General features: G+C 44.7%; 1 protein-coding gene across 9 annotated transcripts in view; it reads right to left on the bottom strand.

Moving 5' to 3' along the window:
* The window catches only part of LOC144506949 (gephyrin), a 489,936-nt gene that overhangs the window by 226,212 nt on the left and 243,091 nt on the right, over positions 1 to 20,633 (bottom strand). For all 9 annotated transcript variants that reach the window (XM_078233376.1, XM_078233371.1, XM_078233373.1 and 6 more), the window contains exon 3: positions 152 to 209. In XM_078233376.1, coding sequence (XP_078089502.1) covers positions 152 to 209 — 58 coding nt within the window. The remainder of the gene's footprint in view (positions 1 to 151; positions 210 to 20,633) is intronic.

The following is a 20,633-nucleotide window of genomic DNA, read 5'->3' on the forward strand; positions in this document are numbered from 1 at the left end:
CAGGTCGATTTTGTGAAGCACTATCCAATTTGCGACTAAAACTTGACAAGTTTAAGAACTCCTTTGAAGATTGCCAAGTATGGATTCACAGAAATCAAACAAAGTCAGGTAAGCTGCAGGCCTTCAGAAACGAGTAAAACTAGACAATTACCTTGATTTCATCAACCTCATCGGGTACTATCTTGTACGCAGATACAGTTCCTCCCAACCTATAAAAGAAAGATATGGAGATTTTAGTTCATTTGTTTTTACACTGTTCATTCTGACTGCAGAGATTAGCTACGAGTGTGGTTTGCTGACAGTATTGAACCTCTCTGTACAGTGATGTGCTTCCAGGGCATTAGATCATAATAAGTGCAAATTGTGTTCCAAATTATCTGACAAGTCCTGGGTTCTCAACTTCTCCCCCCAATCCCCTTTGGACGTGTCTGCCTGGATCAAATGTTTCTCAACTCCAGGATGAACTATGCCAACATATCGATGTAGCAACATGCCGAAGCTTCAATGGGTGACAAGAGGTCAGACACAGAGGTCAAATGTGCTATTGACAGACACTGAGAGAATGTTACCAGCCTCACAGCTCCAGGGACCTGGGTTCGATTCCCAGCTTGGGTCACTGTGTAGAATCTGCACGTTCTCCACGTGTCTGCGTGAGTTTCCTCTGGGTGCTCCGGTTTCCTCCCACACTCCAAAAGACGTGCTGGGTAGGTGCATTGGCCATGCAAAATTCTCCCTCAGTGTACCCGAACAGGCGCTGGAGTGTGGCGACTAGGGGATTTTCACAGTAACTTCATTGCAGTGTTAATGTAAGCCTACTTGTGACTAATAATAAATAACCTTGAAACTTAAAACTATACTCAGCTGGAGAATGGTGTGTGATGTTGGGTGTGAGGATGGGAAGGAAAGAGAGAGAAAAACCTTGTGCTCGGGACGGGGGTGGGGGGGTTGCAGTCATAATGAGAGCAAGAAAATTCAAAAAGCATCAAAAATGAAAGGAAAACATTGGGGTCTGATTTTGCTAAAATATAAGTGTTTATTATTAGTGTCACAAGTAAGCTTACATTAACACTGCAATGAAGTTACTGTGAAAATCCCCTAGTCGCCACACTCCGACGCCTGTTTGGGTACACTGAGGGAGAATTTTGCACGGCCAATGTACCTAATCAGCACGTCTTTCGGACTGTGGGAGGAAACTGGACATGGGAGAGAACTTGCAGACATGGGGAGAACGTGCAGACTCCGCACAGACAGTGACCCAAGCCAGGAATCGAACCCAGGTCCCTGGCGCTGTGAGGCACCAGTGCTAACCACTGTGCCGTCCTTGCAGCTTAATGGGTCCAGGACAATAGTCAAAGCAGTCAGAAAGATACACTTCCTGAAATAAAAAGCAGCATTTGTATTTTGGATTGTGAGGTGCCTCACTGCCACTGTTTGTAAACTAACTGGTTTGTAAAAATTATAGGGAGTGGAACCATTCTGGCAGCAATGTTTTCCCAAGTGTCCAATAAAGAGAGGATTACTAAATCATTTGTTACATTAGTACAGAAACATTTTTCTTTCTTATCCATTTAGAAATAATCACTGAACATCAAAATAATCAACTGCATATAACAAATTACATTAATACGACATATTTTATGTGGTAAAATGTCCTCAGGCATTTAACAAAAGCGATATAAATTAAATCATTTTTGACCTTGTTTGACAGCAAGCCACAGAAGGACCAGTCAAGAAAGAGGGCCGTAAGTTTGATCCAAGAGGTGCGCTTTAAGGAGAATCTTAAAGGAGGGGAGAGAGTTGGAGAGGAGAGGTTTAGGGTTCGAATTCCAGAACTTTGGGGCCTGGGCAGTTGAAAACGCAGCCGTCTACGGTGGACCGATTAAAATCGGGGAAGCACAAGGGTTAAGAATCGGAGGAGTGCTGGTATTCGTGGGTTTGAGAGTCTGGAGAAGATTACAGTGACAGTGAGGGGATGGGGGAATGGCGTAAGCCATGGGGAGATTTGAAAACAAGGATGAGGATTTTAAAATTGAGGCGTTGTTGGACAGGTAGCCAATGAAAGTCCGTGAGAAAAGGGCTGAAGAGCAAGGTGCCTGCAATTTTATTTTGGAGTGTTTGTTTAAGTATGTGAGCCCTCTAAATATATATGCCTGGCTACATATGCATGTCAATTAAAAGGTCCAACTTGAGCAATGTTCAGGTTGCTTTGGAAGGAACATTGTTGGTGGAGGAAAGAGATTTCAGGTGAGTTGAGATCCTAACAGCAGTGTTTTGAATAGGTACATATTTATGTAGGGTGGAAGATGGGAGGCCATTGCATTGAACGCGCCATGCCTAGAGATAACAAAGGCATGGATGACTCGGCCTTTTGGCTAAGATCAAGTGTATGGACGGCAGCCCATGGTCGGCCGCACTTGGTTGAGGTCATTAGGTTACGCTGAGGCTTCATATGTTTCATATGAAGCAATTTTTAAAAGCGGCATCTCGGCCTTTTGGCTAAGATGCAAATGAGCTCAAGTCTTGGAGGAGGAACCTCCCCCTTCTCCAATCAGCTTGGCTCATGTAGATCAGGCCCAGGACAGGGTGGTTTGGTCGCTCGCCCTGTCTTGTCAGCCTGGATCTGAAATGTCTCAACTTGTTGAGACTCTGAATTGGATTTGATTTGATTGAATTGGAAAAGTATTTTAAAAAAAGGCATGGATGAGAATCATAGCAGATGAGCTGAGGCAGGGTCGGGATTGAGCGATGTTACGGAGGTAGTTAGCAGTCTTGGTGATCAAACAGATATATGGGCAGAAACTCAACTGTGGGTCAAACACAACATGTGAACGGTCTTGCTTAAGATTGTTACCGGGGCGGAAATAATGGACAGGGAATTCGGATTGTGGTGGGGTTCCAAAGGCAATTCAGTTTTCCCAATATTTAATATATTTTAATATACATATAATACGTTATTCTACTTCTGTGCAGGCTATCCTTGGTCAATGACAAAACATCAGTGGCCATCGCAAAAGTACATCAAAACCAGAACAAAACATGTTATGCTGGTTTCAGATAAAGCTCGGCGCAACATCGTGGGCCAAAGGGCCTGTTCTGTGCTGTACTGTTCTATGTTCTATATGCTGAGACAGTACGTGTACCAAGGAGTGATTTTAGTGCTGCAATCGAAGTGAAAGCTTCAGACAACAGTTATAAACTGCTCATGCATTGCTCTAGTGCTTTACACCACCATCAAAATCCCTTTCAATTAGATTACTCCGTTGTAATTACTACCAAGTAATCTTAACAAAATGAATGCTGTCAAGACTATTCAGTGGCATGATTTTACCTCTTGGGTCTATAACATATCAAAACACGGATTGGTCTACAACTGTTCCTGTCAAAATGAATTTACTACTATTAACTCTTTGAAACCACCGACCAAGGATGCACAACTTCAAAACCACTTATCTTTGGGCATACCTTGTGTGACGTCACTCACTGCAGCACTCACAATTTGATGACAGTTCCATGCATTGAACAAAATTTTAAGATAAGGGACCTAACCGTAGCCATTATAGCACCATTGAAACATGTTCATTGGAAGACAGTCACTTGATAAATTATAATAAGATGAACAGTAAGATGAATGTCCAGTAACACAAAGAAAAGCAAGGGAGAATAAGGGCCAAATCTTTTACCAGAGTTCCGCGATGGAGAGCCTGACAATGTTCCACGTTGTCAGGGAGCTGCCAGTGTTGCAGCTGTACTGAAAGGACTTGGGTAGAAGTGCAGCTTTCACCTATTATCACATGAAGTGATTCAAACTGGCTGAAGATTGGCATCTCTGATGAAGGGGCCCTCAGGAGGAAGCTGCGGTGGGTCAACAACACAGCACTTCTGGTTGCAAATGCTTCAGTCTTGTCTTTTGCATGAACTGGTGGGCTGGGCTCTGTCATTGATGAGGGTGGGAATGTTCATGGGGCCTCCTCCTCCCATCAGTTGTTCCATTGTTCAGGATTCATGACTGGATGTGAAAAGACTGCAGAGTTTTGATGTGATCCATTTCCCCAAACCCCGACAGTACAGAAGGAGGCCATTCGGCCCATCGAGCCTGTACCAACAACAATCCCACTCTATCCCCGTAACCCCACATATTTACCCTGCTAATACCAGCGAAACTACGGGCAATTTAGCATGGCTGATCAACCTAACTCGCACATCTTTGGACCGTGAGACGAAACCGGAGCACCCGGAGGAAACCCACGCAAACACGGGGAGAACATACAAACTCGACACAGACAGTGACCCAAGCCAGGAATTGAACCCGGGTCCCTGGCACTGTGAGGAAGCAGTGCCACCGTGTCACCCATTTGCTGTGGGATTGCTTAGCTATGCCTTTGGCATGTTGCTTTCACTGCTTTAACGTGCAGATAGTCCCGCGTTGCATCTTCACCAGTTTGGTATCTCCTTTTCCAGTACATCTGGTCTTGCTCCTGGCATGCTCTTCTACATGCCTCATTGAACCAAGGATCTGGCTGGATGATAATGTGTGAGATGCACTATACCAGGAGATTTCAGATTGTAGTGGAATATAATTCTGCTGCTGTTGATGGATGTCCAGGTTTGAGATGCTGCATGTGTTCTGAATCTATCCCACTTGGAACAGTGACAGTGTCACACAACACAATGGAGAGTGTGCTCAATATAAAAATGGAACTTTGACTCCTGCCAACACTGTCATGCACAGAAACATTTGCAAATTTGATAGACTGGTAAAGAAAAGGGCAATACGGTGGCATGGTGGTTAGCACTGCTGCCTAAGTCCCCTATGGACAAGCCCTCCGTATATGCAGGATCTGCTCAGATGAGGAGGATCGCAACAGACAACTCCAGATGCTGAAAGATGCCCTCATAAGAACCCATCGATCGTCAGTTCCGACGCGCCACAGCGGAAAACCGCACCGACCTCCTCAGAAGACAAACACGGGACACGGTGGACAGAGTACCCTTCGTCGTCCAGAACTTCCCCAAAGTGGAGAAGCTACAACATCTTCTCCGGAGCCTTCAACATGTCATTGATGAAGATGAACATCTCGCCAAAGCCATCCCCACACCCCCACTTCTTGCCTTCAAACAACCGCACAACCTCAAACAGACCATTGTCTGCAGCAAACTACCCAGCCTTCAGGAGAACAGTGAACATGACACCACACAACCCTGCCACAGCAACCTCTGCAAGACGTGCCGGATCATCGACACGGATGCCATCATCTCACGTGAGAACACCATCCACCAGGTACAAGAGTGTTCTCTTCCTGTTGGGGAACACTTCAGCGGTCACGGGAATTCGGCCTCTGATCTTTGGGTAAGCGTTCTCCAAGGCGGCCTTCACGACACATGACAACGCAGAGTCGCTGAGCAGAGACTAATAGCCAGGTTCCGCACACATGAGGACGGCCTAAACCGGGATCTTGGGTTCATGTCACACGATCTGTAACCCCCACGACTTGCCTGGGCTTGCAAAATCTCACTAACTGTCCTGGCTGGAGACAATACACATCTCTTTAACCTGTGTTTAAGGCTCTCTCCACTCACATTGTCTGTACCTTTAAGACTTGATTACCTGTAAAGACTCGCATTCCAACCATTATTTTGTAAATTGAGTTTGTGTCTTTATATGCCCTGTTTGTGAACAGAACTCCCACTTACCTGATGAAGAAGCAGCGCTCCGAAAGCTAGTGGCTTGTGCTACCAAATAAACCTGTTGGACTTTAACCTGGTGTTGTGAGACTTCTTACTGTGTTTACCCCAGTCCAATGCCGGCATCTCCACATCATGCCTAACAGTGCCAGGGAATTGGATTCGATTCCAGTCTTGGGTGACTGTTTGGAGTTTGCACATTCTCCCCATGTCTGCATGGGTTTCCTCCAGCTGCTCTGGTTTCCTCCCACAGTTCAAAGATGTGTGGGTTAGGTTGATTGGCTATGCTAAATTGCCCCTTATTGTCAAGGGGATTAGCGGGGTAAATATGTGGAGTTACGGGGACAGGGCCTGGTTGGGATTATTGTCGTTGCAGGCTCAATGGGCCGAATGGCCTCCCTCTGCGCTGTAGGGATTCTATGAATAGCCTTTTCTCCTTGTGTTTGTTCTCTCACCATTTGCTGCACTTCTAGCCTGGCAGATGCATCCTTCAGGACTCAGCTAGCTTGGCCATTAATGGTGCTACCATGCCACTCATTCTGTGCCTTTGCTACGCTCAGATTTTCTCCCAAGTGGTGTTCAACTTGGAGCAGGACTGATTAGTTAGCTGAGGGAGGGAGAGTGGTAATTAGTACAAGGTTTCTTTGCCTATGTACCTGAAGGTATGAGATGATATCGTGTATATGGAATTGTATGTGCACAATGGCACAGTGGTTGGCACTGCTGCCTCACAGCACCAGGGACACAGGATCGATTCTGGCTTGGATCACTGTCTGTGCGGAGTCTGCACGTTCTCCCCGTGTCTGCGTGGGTTTCCTTTGGGTGCTCCGGCTTGCTCCTACTGTCTGAAAGACGTGCTGGTTAGGTACACTGGCCATGCTAAATTCTCCCTCAGTGTACCCGAACAGGCGCCAGAGTGTAGCGACTTGGGATTTTCACAGTAACTTCATTGCAGTGTTAATGTAAGCCTACTTGTGACACTAATAAATAAACTTTACTTTATAAAAAATACCTTATTAAGGATTCCCTCCTGACTGTACACCAATGTATGCTCAGGTGAGCTGCTGATGGAAAAGTCTGGGATGTGAGTGCTGTTAAGTATGGATCTGTGTGTATGTCTATGTCTGTGGAACAGTACTCCCAGATTTGGCACAGGTTCTTTGATGTTAGTGAGCAGGACTTTGTAGGATTGACCATGTGCCCTTGTCATGTCTGCATCCGATGCCTAGTTTGATGTTAGGTGGTCCATCTGTTTATTTATTTAATTTTAAAATTTTTACTTCATCCTTAAAGTTACAAAGCCAATGCTCAGAGTGGACTGGGTAAACCCTAATCTATTCCTTGCTTGCTCCAAAAACCAAATTCAAATTCCTACTGAATCCAATTCAAGGTCCCCACAAGAGAGACAAACACGATCCAAGCTGACAAGATAAGGCACTGCACCCCATCCTGGGCTTGATCCGACATACTTGATCTTAACCAATGGTCCATCTGGTTTTATTCTTTTAATTTTGCGTACTGATTTGACACAACTGAGTGACTTGCCAGTCCTTCCAGAGGGCAGTTCAAAGTCAACCACATTTTTGTGGGTCTGGAGTCATATATAGACTGGACTGGGTAGGGAGAGAAGGTCTTAGTTCATCCTCTTACCTTGTGCTCACCAATCTATCTACCTGTATAGATTCATCTTCATTATTTCTCCATGGCAATGCTTCAGCCAATCAGAGTAGACTTGCCAACCAGTTAGCACCCTTTTGTCCTGCAGTATAAATTATCATATAAAATTTGGCATTCTTGTGTTTGTCTTGATGAGTTCTAGATGAAAAGCTTCAGCAATGTGTCTCTCTTCGTTTCAGCAAGATTCAAGATGAATCCTCCTTCACGAAAATAAACCAGCGAACCATTTGGGTTTTTTACTGGAGAGTCAATTGGAGAGTGACGTACGGTGGCACAGTGGTTAGCACAGCTGCCTCACAGCGCCAGGGACCCGGGATCAATTCCAGCCGTGGGTGACTGCGTGGGTTTCCTCTGGGTGCTCTGGTTTCCTCCCGCAGTCCAAAGACGCGCAGATTTAGGTTGGCCACGCTCAATTGTCCCTTAGAGTCAGGGTGATTACAGGATAAATACGTGGGGTTACGGGGATAGGTCCTGCATGGGACTGTTATCAGTGCTGAAGGCCTCTTTCGATGGGCTGAAAGGCCTCTTTCTGCACTGTAGTGATTCTATAATACATGCTTCACAGTAGTCAGGTCTTTTTTTAATCATTGCTGATAACTAGGTTTTAATTTCAAAATCATGGTGGGATTTGAACTCACATCTCCAGGTTAGTAGCCCAGCCCTCTGGATTGTTAGTCCAGTAATATAAGCACTGTACACTGAACAGACATATCACTGCTTTCGGTCACTACCAGCCTATTCGCTGCTAAAAACTAATTCACGCCTATCTCATCTCCCGACATGATTCTTCCAAATTATCTCTTGGCTGGCCTCCCGTTCTTCACACTTGGTAAGGCGTTAATGTGGTTTTATTTCTTACAATGCACCAGTGCATCAGAAATAAGTACAAGCTGAATTAATTATTGAGACATTCACGTCGTCTATTATTTTCCCCACCAAATATCACTTCAGGTTTATGGCAGTTGCATCGATCAGAATGTTGAACAATTCCTGGTTCGGGTCACTGTTTGTGCAGAGAGTGCACGTTCTCCATGTCGGTGTGGGTTTCCTCCGATTTCCTCCCACAGTCTGAAAGATGTGCTGGTTATGGTGCATTGACCCGAACAGGCGCCGGAGTATGGCGACTAGGGGATTTTCACAGTAACTTCATTGCAGTGTTAATGTAAGCCTACTTGTGACATGAAGAAATAAACTTTAACTTAAGTGTATCGAACAACTGAATAGTAAGTTCATTCCTTGTGTGAAAGTTGGACCCTATCATGGTGTTAACACTGACATATTACAAATAGAAGAAAACTTTTATCTGTTGTCGGTACCTGTTAAGTTTATTTATTAGTGTCTTTACGACAGTGATAGACAGGTTCTTGATCAATAAGTGGATCAAGGGTTACGGGGAGAAGGCAGGAGAATGGCGATGAGAATCATATCAGTCATGATTGAATAGCGGGGCAGACACGATGGGCTGAATGGCCTCATTCTACTCTTATATCTAATGGTACACTGAGGGATAATTTAGCATGGCCAGTGCACCTAACCAGCACGTCTTTTGGACTGTGGGAGGAAACCGGAGCACCCGGAGGAAACCCACGTAGACACAGGGAGAACGTGCAGAGTCCAGTTGGTTCAGGTATATCCACGCTGCTGTTAGGGAGTTCCAGGTTTTTCACCCAATGGCAATGAAGGAGTGGCGATATATTTTCAAATCAAGATGCTGTGCGACTTGGCGAAATTGCAGGTGGTGTTGTCCTCCTAGGTAGTAAAAAGATTGGAAGGTGCGGTCAAGGAGCCTTGGCTGCTGCCACAACGTGCTGGTGGTGGAGGAAATAAATGTTTAAAGTGTTGTATAGTGTACCAATCAAGAAGACAGTTTTGCCCTGGATGGTATCAAGCTACATGAATGTTGCTGGAACTGCACTCATCCAAGCAATTGGAGAATATTCGCTCAATCAAGAATCATAGAATCCCTACAGTGCAGAAGAGGCCATTCGGCCCATCAAGTCTGCGCTGACTCTCTGAAAGAGCATCTTACCTAGGTCCACCCTCCACACCATTCCCAAGCATTTACCATGGCTAATCTACCTAATCTACACATCTTTGGACACTAAGGGGCAATTTAGCATGGCCAATCCACGCAACTTACACATCTTGTTGCTTGGGGGTGGTGGGAAGACTTTGAGGAGGGTCAGATGGTGCATCACTTTGTAATGAAGAACAAAAAACGTAATATAAAGTAAAGGATACAATTCCACGGAGAGTGCAGCAGCAAATTAATCTGGGTGGCAGGGACGTTTAAGAACCTGGTTAAAAAGGCATACAGCGTACTTGGTTGGCTTTATAAACAGAGGCAGGATACAAAAGCAAGGAAATTATAGTGAACCTGTTTACAAACATTGGTTCTGCCTCATAAGACTTTGATAATAGTATAATATTTCTCAGGGTTTTGTGCGGATTAATGTGAATGAAGATGAGCATACAGGACTAGAAAATGGGATAAGAATAGATAGGTTTTTGATGGACAGCACAGACACAATGGGCCAAAGGGCCACTTTCTGTGCTGTAAAATTTTATGACTCTATTAAATTATCCACTATTAAAATGGTTGGCTGGAATTTATGTTGGAGAATTACCAGTCAAGGTAATTGGAACAGGAAAGCAGTTGTTTGTCAGAAGCTATATTTGATGAATTTATGACCTCCACAACGTCTGAATTCAAGAGTTTTTCTGCTTCGAAGCAATAGTTAACAGAATTGAACTTGGAATGACACCTTGGGGATGATTCTTCCCGGAGACATCAGTGGGCTCCCTGCTGGGTGCCATGGTCTCCACGTGTCTCCAGGGCCAAGATTTGTAGTGTCACCAGCTTCGCACCGATTTCCCATGGCAATATTTAAATCAGTATTTCCATTTGATTACTGGGCCTGGGACTGAAGTCTCCGGGCTCACGAGCACTTCCCCCACTGCCAGGAGTGCTTCATTTCAGTGGGGTTTAAAACCGCTCCCCATGAATGGAGAACAGGCGGCCTGACCCTGCTGGATTGAACAAAGGCCATGGAGGCCCCCCCGAAGGAGGGCAGGACAAGGAGGGTGCCCCCGGGAAGTGCCAGCCTGGCCCCTGGCACTGCCCAAGGGGCAAACTGACAATGCCCAAGGGGCATCTTGGCACAGCCCACCTGGCATTGTAAGAAGTCTCACAACACCAGGTTAAAGTCCAACAGGTTAATTTGGTCGCACGTGCTTTCGGAGAGCTGCTCCTTCATCTGACAGTGGGCAGTTCGAAGGGGGCAGGGCCAGATGGGGTGGAGCCTGTTGGGGGCAGGGCCTATGAAGGCGGCAGGGGGGTCTCACTGCCACTCTGCAAAAAGAATCGGGCAGAATGAGGGAGGACGATGATCTGAGCTGGCCATTCGGGTGGGGGAGGGGAGGGGACGGGAAATTGGGGCTGCCCGGGGGCAGGGTGGGGGGGGTGGGTGTGGAAAGAGGAGACACCGAGGCTGGCCCGGGAGGCCAGCGATTGGGGGATGGCAGGTCGGCGCATGCGCAGTGGCCCGCTCAGTGCTATGCTGCTGACCTCTCGGGAGGGAATAGGCCTCGTCCACAGAATTTCAGAGTGAATCACGCTCAGGCTCTCTGCCACATTCAAAGTGTGGGAGATTCAATCTGAAAACCCCGTTAAAAAAAACCAGCGGGAGTTACTCCCGTTTTCACACAAATTGGGGACTAGGCGAGTCCTGGAGCTTATGTTTAAACAAACCCTGCATTGCTTTAATTGATCTGTACCAGAAGAAACCTTTCTTCTCCGATATTACGATAGGAAGTGGTCTTAACTGTTAATTTTAATAGTATTAGTGTGGAGCTTGGGTTAAAATATGTTGACAAGAGAATGTGACTTTATTTATGATTGTCTGGCATCAAAAGGAAATGTTTCATTTGTTTGTAATGGAATGTAAACTTCTGGGTTCTGAGGAAGCTGTGTCTCAGTTAATGCCCCATGAGACAGGGGTTGCAAAGATGAGGTAACACAAGCTGATTTGCACCATGTGGCCAATGGAAGAGGTGAATTTGGACCATTCGTAAAAAAGGAAATGCTCAATAGTGAATTGTGGGGAGAATATTTGGAGAATTAGTGCCCTTGTTGGCACAGTTTTACCATTGCTTCAATGGTATACATCTTCGGAGATAAAAGTGAAGTTAAAGTTTATTTATTAATCGCAAGTAGGCTTACATTAACAGTGCAATGAAGTTACTGTGAAAATCCCGTAGTCGTCACATTCTGGCGCCTGTTCGGATACACTGAGGGAGAATTTATCAGCCAATACACCTAACCAGCACGTTATTCGGACTGTGGGAGGAAACCGGAGCACCCGGATGAAACCCACGCAGACAGGGGGAGAACGTGCAAACTCCATACAGTGACCCAAGCCGGGAATCGAACCCAGGTCCCTGGAGCTGTGAGGCAGCAGTGCTAACCACCGTGCCACCGTGCTGCAGTTCATCATTACTTCTGAGACAGAAAAAAAACAGACTTTGGCTGTGCTGTCAGCATTCAGGGAATCCTGGAGCCTTGAGGGTAGAGTATCCGGGCTGTCTTCACTACTTCGTGTTAAGTATATTTACATTTTACTGAATAAACTCTGCTTAATTCACAAATACTCATCATCTGTACCTTGGAGGTCAGCAACAATCGAGGACTCTAGTGTTAGAAATTCTGACCTTAAAGAGTTTTCTCCTAATTTTCTTTAATTTGGCGCATTTAACCACAGAGCTAAGATAAAATGGAACGTAATATTAAATGGATTCTTTTTGTACAAAATGAATTTCATTACTATCTCTCAATCTTGATCTCCAACAGTTGAGGTGATAATGTTCAAACCAACCAATTCCTTTGCTGAATAAATGGAGCAGAATGCCACAAAGTGGTCTTTACAATGTCACCTCATTGTCTTTTGAAAATAGGACCATTTTAGAGATCTTACCCTGAGTTCTCATGCTTTACTTTTATTCGCATTGAAGTTTACAAACTGTATCAGAGTTGGTTCCTGTGCAAAGCACTTCTGCTGCACACTTTTTTTGCTGTCCAGTAATACAGAAATAAAGTGATCTGTTAATGTAGTGGTTAGCACTGCTGCCTCACAGCATCAGGGACACGGGTTCGATTCTGGCTGTGGGTGACTGTCTGTGTGGAGTTTGCACGTTCTCCGTGTGTCTGCGTGGGTTTCCTCCGGGTGCTCCGGTTTCCTCCCACAGTCCAAAAATGTGCAGCTTAGTTGGATTGGCCACACTAAATTGACCCTTAGTTTCCAAAGATATGTAGGTTAGGGGGTAGATACGTGGGGTTATGGGGATAGGGTGGAATGCTCTTTTGGAGAGTCGGTGCCGATCCGATGGGGCAATGGCCTTCTTCTGCACTGTAGGGATTCTATGATTCTATAAATGTGTTGCACGTGAATGTTACCTTCATCAATTACCTTGATCCTTGCTGTTGTTAATTAAGGATTTTTCCTTCCGCATAGGACTGTATCCATATTTTTGTTACTTACACTGATTTTATTTCACTTTTTTTTGAAGAATGTATATTTTTAAATAGAATACTTTTGGTTTGATCACTAACAGACGCTTAAAGCACATGTTTCTGTATATTCTTCTGTTTGCATTCCTAGCAAATATATTTTATCTTTACACAGTTCCTGTTCTGAAGCAACACAGCGCAATGTCAATAGGGTACGGTACTGGAGCGGTTATGTTACCAAATCAGCAAACTGGAAATCACAACTAATAATCCTGAGATCAAGTGTTCAAATACTAGTGTGAGAGTTTGAGTTCAGCTTTTATCAGCAAATAAAGAGTGCCTGAAGCTGTTGGGTTGTTATAAAAATGCTTCACTGATATCCTTTAGGGAAGGTAACCCATTCTTATCGAGCTTCAGTCCCACACCAATTTAATTGACTCTTAACTGCCGTTTCGTGTCCTTGCAAGTCACGCTGTTGCATCAAACTAGAGCAATGAATGCTGGTCTGACCATTAATGGCCACCTCCTGAGAATAAATAATATGCTATCTAAACTGAAGTGTTTCTTGCTGTATTGTAAACCCATAAATGGACTGACATCTTTCAGATGTAAAATCTTCAACGCCTCAACTTAAATAAATTTCTCTTTTTCGTTCTGCTTTTTGTTTTAAGTCAATAATTTTCTCCTTCACCTAAGACAGCAGCAACCACCAATAACCCACCCAAATGGAAATTGTCACATATAAACCTAGGCTGTCAGTTCAATGGGATATTCAATTACAGGAAATATTGGATGATATTGGAATAGTGTAGATTAGAGGGGCTTTAGATTGGTTCCACTGGTCGGCGCAACATCGAGGGTCGAAGGGCCTGTACTGCGCCGTAATGTTCTATGTTCTATTCCAACCAGGCTTTGATTTGATTTATTATTGTCACATGTATTGGGATACAGTGAAAAGTATTGTTTGTTGCGCACTATACAGACAAAGCATACTGTACATAGAATACATAAGGAAGGAGGAAAGGAGAGGGTGAAGAATATAGTGTTACAGTCATAGCTAAGATGTAGAGAAAGAACAGCTTAATATATGGTAGGTCCATTCAAAAGTCTGATGGCAGCAGGGAAGAAGCTGTTCTTGAGTAGGTCGGCACGTGATCTAGAGTTTTGTATTTTTTTCCTGACGGAAGAAGGTGGAAGAGAGTATGTCTGGGGTGCATGGGGTCCTTGATTATACTGGTTGCTTTTCCGAGATAGCGGGAAATGTAGACAGTGTCAATGGATGGGAGGCTGGTTTGCGTGATGGACTGGGCTACATTCTCGACCCTTTGTAGTTTCTTGTGGCTTTGGTCAGAGCAGGATCCATACCAAGCTGTGATGCAACCAGAAAGAATGCTTTCTATGGTGCATCTGTAAAGGTTGGTGAGAGTCATAGTGGTCATGCCAAACAAATTTCCTTCTCCTGAGAAAGTAGAGGCATTGGTGGGCTTTCTCAACTATAGCGTCAGCACGGAGGGACCAGGATAGGTTGTTGGTGTTCTGGACACCTAAATAATTGCATAAAATATTTAATGAAGTTTTAAAAAAAAGGCTTGAACATTGCTGGTGTTTGTACAGGTCACTTGTCTTCAGTATACAATGACATGTTGAGAGGCCGATTGGTAAAGCCGTTATTTTGAGGACAAACGTGAAATGTTGCTGCATGTTTCACTGGCAAGCCATCATCATGTGCAATTCACACAGGACACTTTCCTGGTATGCTTTTTATTCAGTAGCTTTAGCTAACTGAACAGGCAAAAACGTACAGAAGTTAGCAGGACACAGTATCAGCAGAATACAGTTGTATCCAAAATGCAGAGATAAAAGTGTTAAGTGGCAAGCGTAAGATCCATCAATACAAGTCTGCGCAGGTTATTGCTTCTGCTTGCGTCCCCATTTTGATTTGATTTATTATTGTCACATGTATTAACACAGTGAAAAGTATTGTTTCTTGAGCGCTATACAGACAAAACATACCGTTCATAGAGAAGGAAACGAGAGAGTGCAGAATGTAGTGTTACAATCATAGCTAGGATGTAGAGAAAGATCAACTTAATGCAAGGTAAGTACATTCAAAAGTCAGATGGCAGCAGGGAAGAAGCTGTTCTTGAGTCGGTTGGTGTGTGACCTCAGACTTTTGTACCTTTTTCCCGACGGAAGAAGGTGGAAGGGAGTATGTCCAGGGTGCGTGGGGTCCTTGATTATGTTGGCTGCTTTGCCGAGGCAGCGGGAAGTGTAGACAGAGTCAATGCTGGTTTGTGTGATGGACTGGGCTACATTCACAACCCTTTGTAGTTTCTTGCAGCTTTGATCAGAGCAGGAGCCATACCAAGCTGTGATACAACCAGAAAGAATGCTTTCTATGGTGCATCTGTAAAAGTTGGTGAGATCAGCTTAATGAGTATCTGCTTTCTCCAGTTGAAAACTAGGATCTTTCCAGCACCAGCTTAGCTTAACATTGTGAAGATGTTGCACAGTACAATAGTGGACAGGGAGGTGAACATCAACTGTACAATGCACCCCAATAACTATCTTATAGCCAAGGTGTATGGCAACTCCATAGGACTAAAGATGCCCACGTAGCATCATAGAATCCCTACACTGCAGAAAAAGGCCATTTGGTCGATCAAGCCTACACTGACAACAATCCCACCCAGGCCCTATCCCCTGTTAATTCATCTGCTAATCCTCCCTGACACTAAGGGGCAGTTGAGCATGGCCAATCCACCTAACCCGCACATCTTTGAATTGTTGTTGAATTGTTGGGCGGCATGGTAGCACAGTGGTTAGCACTGCTGCTTCACAGCTCCAGGGACCTGGGTTCGATTCCCGGCTCGGGTCACTGTCTGTGTGGAGTTTGCACATTCTCCTCGTGCCTGCGTGGGTTTCCTCCGGGTGCTCCGGTTTCCTCCCACAGTCCAAAGATGTGCGGGTTAGGTTAATTGGCCATGCTAAAAATTGCCCCTTAGAGTCCTGAGATGTGTAGGTTAGAGAATTAGTGGGTAAATATGTAGGGATAAGGGGGTAGGGCCTGGGTGGGATTGTGGTCGGTGCCGACTCGATGGGCCAAATGGCCTCTTTCTGCACTGTAGGGATTCTATGAAACTGGAGCACCCAAAGGAAACCCACATAGGCACAGGGAGAATGTGTAAACTCCATACTTACTGTGACCCGAGGCCAGAATTGAACCCGGGTCCCTGGCGCTGTGAGGCAGCAATGCTGACCACAGCAATAGCTGTCTTATTGCCAAGGTGTGCAGTAACTAGATAGGATGAAAGATGCCCACGTCTCATATGTTTACCTCACGTAGATTGAATCGCCACAATTCTATTTCTGAAGGAACGATAAAAAGTTAAAGTTTATTTATTAGTCACAAGTAAGGCTTACATTAACACTGCAATGAAGTTACTGTGAAATTCCCCTAGTCGTCACACTCCAGCGCATGTTTGGGTCAATGCACCTAACTAGCGCGTCTTTCAGACTGTGGGAGGAAACCGGAGCACCTGGAGGAAACCCACGCTGACATGGGGAGAAGGTGCAGACTCCGCACAGACAGTGACCCAAGCCAGGAATCAAACCCGGGTCCCTGGTGCTGTGAGGCAGCTGTGCTAACCATGCTTGGAAAATACTTCTCTTTGAAACTCAAGCCTCCTCAATAATAGCACATTTGAGGCCTGGTAAGGTGTGTAATAGCTTCAAATATGTTTGCTGGCCAATTTCTTCTATAATAGCTGTTTGTTTACCATGCTCATTTGGATTCTGCTTACTTGCAATTGGTAGGTAAAGTCTCTGAGCTTCATAGATCAAATCACATCAAGCAGACAGGAATGTCAAGGCAGCTCAGAGAGGAAAACATGTTCACTATCTCTGAAACATTCCCATGGGGACAACCACTGCTTGACTTGGCATCTGCAGCATCAGAGCATGCAGGTTTCAAAGCCTCATTAATGGTAACATGTGCAGGAAAGATCAGAGCAAACGACTGCCCTGAGCATTATTCACAGAGCAATTCTTCCCTTCCCATCAGTTAAAAGTCTAACCTGCAGAACTGTTCTGTTTTCATACATCAGCACGTATGGACTGAATGACAGCATTGCCGTAATTGTTAGCAAAGCTGCCCGGGAGAGAAAGCCGCCATCTGTTCCGGTGAGTAAGAAGCAAAACAAAACTTAGGAGCACGCAACAGGCAGAGGCAATCTTAAATGAGTAATAAAGGATGTAAACGATTGGCCAAGTGTTCAGAAATGAGAAATACAAGACACAAAATATCTTTATAAAGAGAAGACTTAAGTACAAGAAAAAGCAGGGAGCTATTATTCATGCTGCCATTAAGTAAAGTGTGTTATTGGCAGCCTCAATGATCAATATCAAAGGAGATGATGTTCGCCCTGGAGACGGTGGCACAGTGGTTAGCACTGCGGCCTCACAGCGCCAGGGACCCGGGTTTGATTCCTGGTCTTGGGTCACTGTCTGTGTGGAGTCTGCACGGGTTTCCGCCGGGTGCTCCGGTTTCCTCCCACAGTCCGAAAGACGTGCTGGTTAGGTGCATTGGCCGTGCAAAATTTTCCCTCAGTGTACCTGAACAGGCACCGGAGGGGATTTTCACAGTAACTTCATTGCAGCGTTAATGTCAACTTGCTTGTGACACTAATAAATAATAGGTATAAAAGAAAGTGTTTCCTCAATGTGCCGCAGCAGTTCTGTCTTCAGCAAATATTTTTGTTAAGGTCATGATTTCTGGTTTTGGATGGTTGACTGCGTGAAGCTCTCAGACCTGCCCTGCTCTACAGAATCCCTACAGTCATAGAATTTCGACAGTGCAGAAGGAGGCCATTCGGCCGATCGAATCTGCACCAATTCTCTGCCAGAGCATCTCACCCGAGCCCTATTCCCCATTAGCCCATGTTATTTATCCCACTAATCCCCGTAACCTGCACATCTTTGGATTGTGGGAGGAAACAGAAGCTCCCGAAGGAAACCCAAGCAGACATGGGGAGAATGTGCAAGCTTCACACAGTTACCCAAGGCCCGAATTGAACTGAGGTTCCTGGCGCTGTGAGGCAGCAGTGCCACCATTCCATGGCAGCAATGTCATTTCATTTCCACTTAGGGAAGTAGACACTGCTTCTAACTTTAGCAGCAAAAGTGTACGGACAAGTCTGTGCACAGACACACCTGTAATGATAACAGCATTTCAAACATGGATGTTGAGCTGTAGAATCTGCCTGACTATACAAACTTGCTCGGTTCTACAGCATGGACTGCAGCTAGCAGCGCTGAACCATTTCTGAAATATGAATTTACACGAATGGAACTGATCTGATTAAAGTCACAAGTTAAGGATGAATCATTCACAAACAAAAAGATTCATCAAATTGTTCGCAACTTTTATTCATGTGAGGTAACTTGCGCTGTAATAAAATGGATGGACTACCAGACATTGACTTCAGCACCAGAAACGACAAAGGAACAGCCTGGCACGTTGTCTCTGGCAAGTCTTCCTCACTAAAATCCGAGAGCATGTGCCAAAAGCTGTCCTTTGAAGTCAGTCATTGTCCCTCCCAAAGTTCACAATACTTCCAAGCTTTGTGTCATTTGTGAATTTGAAACTGTGCTCTGCACATGCGGGTTTAGTTCATTAATACAGATCAGCAAAACCTGTGAACCTAATAATGATACCGGTTATTGATACCCATTACAGGTGTAACCCCACATATTTACCCTATTATTCCCCGTGATACGAAGGGGCAATTTAGCATGGCCAATCAACCTAACCTGCACAGGGAGGGAACCGGAGCACCCGGAGGAGACCCACACAGGCATGAGGAGAAAAGTTAATTTATTAGTCACAAGTAAGGCTTACATTAACACTGCAATGAAGTTACTGTGAAATTCCCCTAGTTGCCACATTCTGGCGCCTGTTTGGGCCAATGCACCTAACCAGCACGTCTTTCGGACTGTGGGAGGAAACCGGAGCACCCGGAGGAAACCCACACAGACAGTGGAGAAAAGTTAAAGTTAAAATTAAAGTTTATTTATTAGTCACAAGTATGGCCACACTGTGGCGCCTGTTCGAGCCAATGCCCCTAACCAGCATGTCTTTTGGACTGCGGGAGGAAACCGGAGCACCCGGAGGAAACCCACGCAAACACGGGGAGAACGTGCAAACTCCACACAGATAGTGACCCAAGCCGAGAATCGAACCCGGGTCACCGGCGCTGTGAGGCAGCAGTGCTAACCGCTGTGCCACCGTGCCGCCCACATGCAGAATGTGCATACTCCAGACAGACTGTCACCTAGTTTGAGCTCGGCACCAATGGTAGTCCTCCTCACATTCTGCCTTCTTGGTTGAGTGATAGGAGGTAAGACTGAGATCCACAGGAACAAAACATTTTGCATTCTTTGCATTTCCATGTGATATCTTGTTGTTATACCTCATGTTGAATAGATCCTTTGTGTACATTCGGAAAACGAGTATTAGCTGCAGTTTGAATATCACATTGGTGTAATATGGGCACGTTAACTATAAATGTTTGCACTTCTGAAATTTTATAATCAGCGGTTATCTGCATACTAATCATTCCTATCTAGACAGCTGTTTCACAGCTGAGGATTTCAGAGATGTTTTGACCAATAAACCTCCCTTCTGTCATAAAATAAACACAACACAGTATGGGCCAAAAAAAAACCGAAGCATATTCAGCTGCAAACAATTTGGCTGCAGTAAAAATATCAGAGCACACGCCAAAAATTATTTTCCAAAACAAAGGAAACACTTCTATAAATAAAATCTAACTTTAGAAAATTTATTCTGCAAATTCACACACACACGCTTTTCCTTAGGCATTACTGTTGGCGATTAATTGAAATAACTTAATCAAATGAACTGATAGCTGGCAAAAAAGTGCAAATTTTACTCATTATGAAATAGTTTATGATCATCCTGACTCAGAGAATTCTCAGCTTACATTTAAAAATCAGTATTATAATGCAAAACCCCTCAAACTTCATGGAAATAATGAGAAAAAAGGGCAAAGGACATCCTCTTTCAATGTATTTGTGAAGCAAATATATCCGTGTTAATTCACCTTTCTTCTATACAAGCATTTAAAAAGTCCACATGATGACTTTTACTGAATAATCATGGTACTTTATTTTATTGAGTCGGCTCCAATTATGGATTGGGTTTTCAACGGGTCAGAGGTTCCAGAAGTGAGATTTGAACAATTTTAACTCCGGAGTCTCATTTAACTCTTGCTGCAGAGAGGTTTTATGGCCTGGAAAAGCCCACCACCACCTGCTAACTCACAATAAAAGGAAGGTGATCGGGGGAACCTTGCGGGGGGATGGTGGTGAAGTGTCGAGGCAGGGATGGGGTGGAGAGGGGCTTACACATTTTCCTTGTGGGTTACAAACCTGGGGCTAATCCTTTTTGGACCCGGTTGCAGCAGCTTCTCCATTCAGTCCTGAGTTAAAATTGCAGGTCAATCACGATGGCATAGAAACATAGAAAATAGGAGCAGGAGTAGGCCATTCTTCGCTTTGAGCCTGCTCTATCATTCAACATGATCATGGCTGATCCTTAATCTCAACACCACATCATCAAGACTTTACCCATATTTCTAAGGAAGGACCCCACCAGTTCGGGAAGGTCTTCTTGCCATCTGCTCAGGAGAACAGGTTAAAAGGCAAGTAACTTTCCCGAGTCTATGTAACCTGAGTGATTTTAACC

The sequence above is a fragment of the Mustelus asterias genome, chromosome 18 (genome assembly GCF_964213995.1).
Source record: "Mustelus asterias chromosome 18, sMusAst1.hap1.1, whole genome shotgun sequence".
NCBI classification, from domain to species: Eukaryota; Metazoa; Chordata; class Chondrichthyes; order Carcharhiniformes; family Triakidae; genus Mustelus; species Mustelus asterias.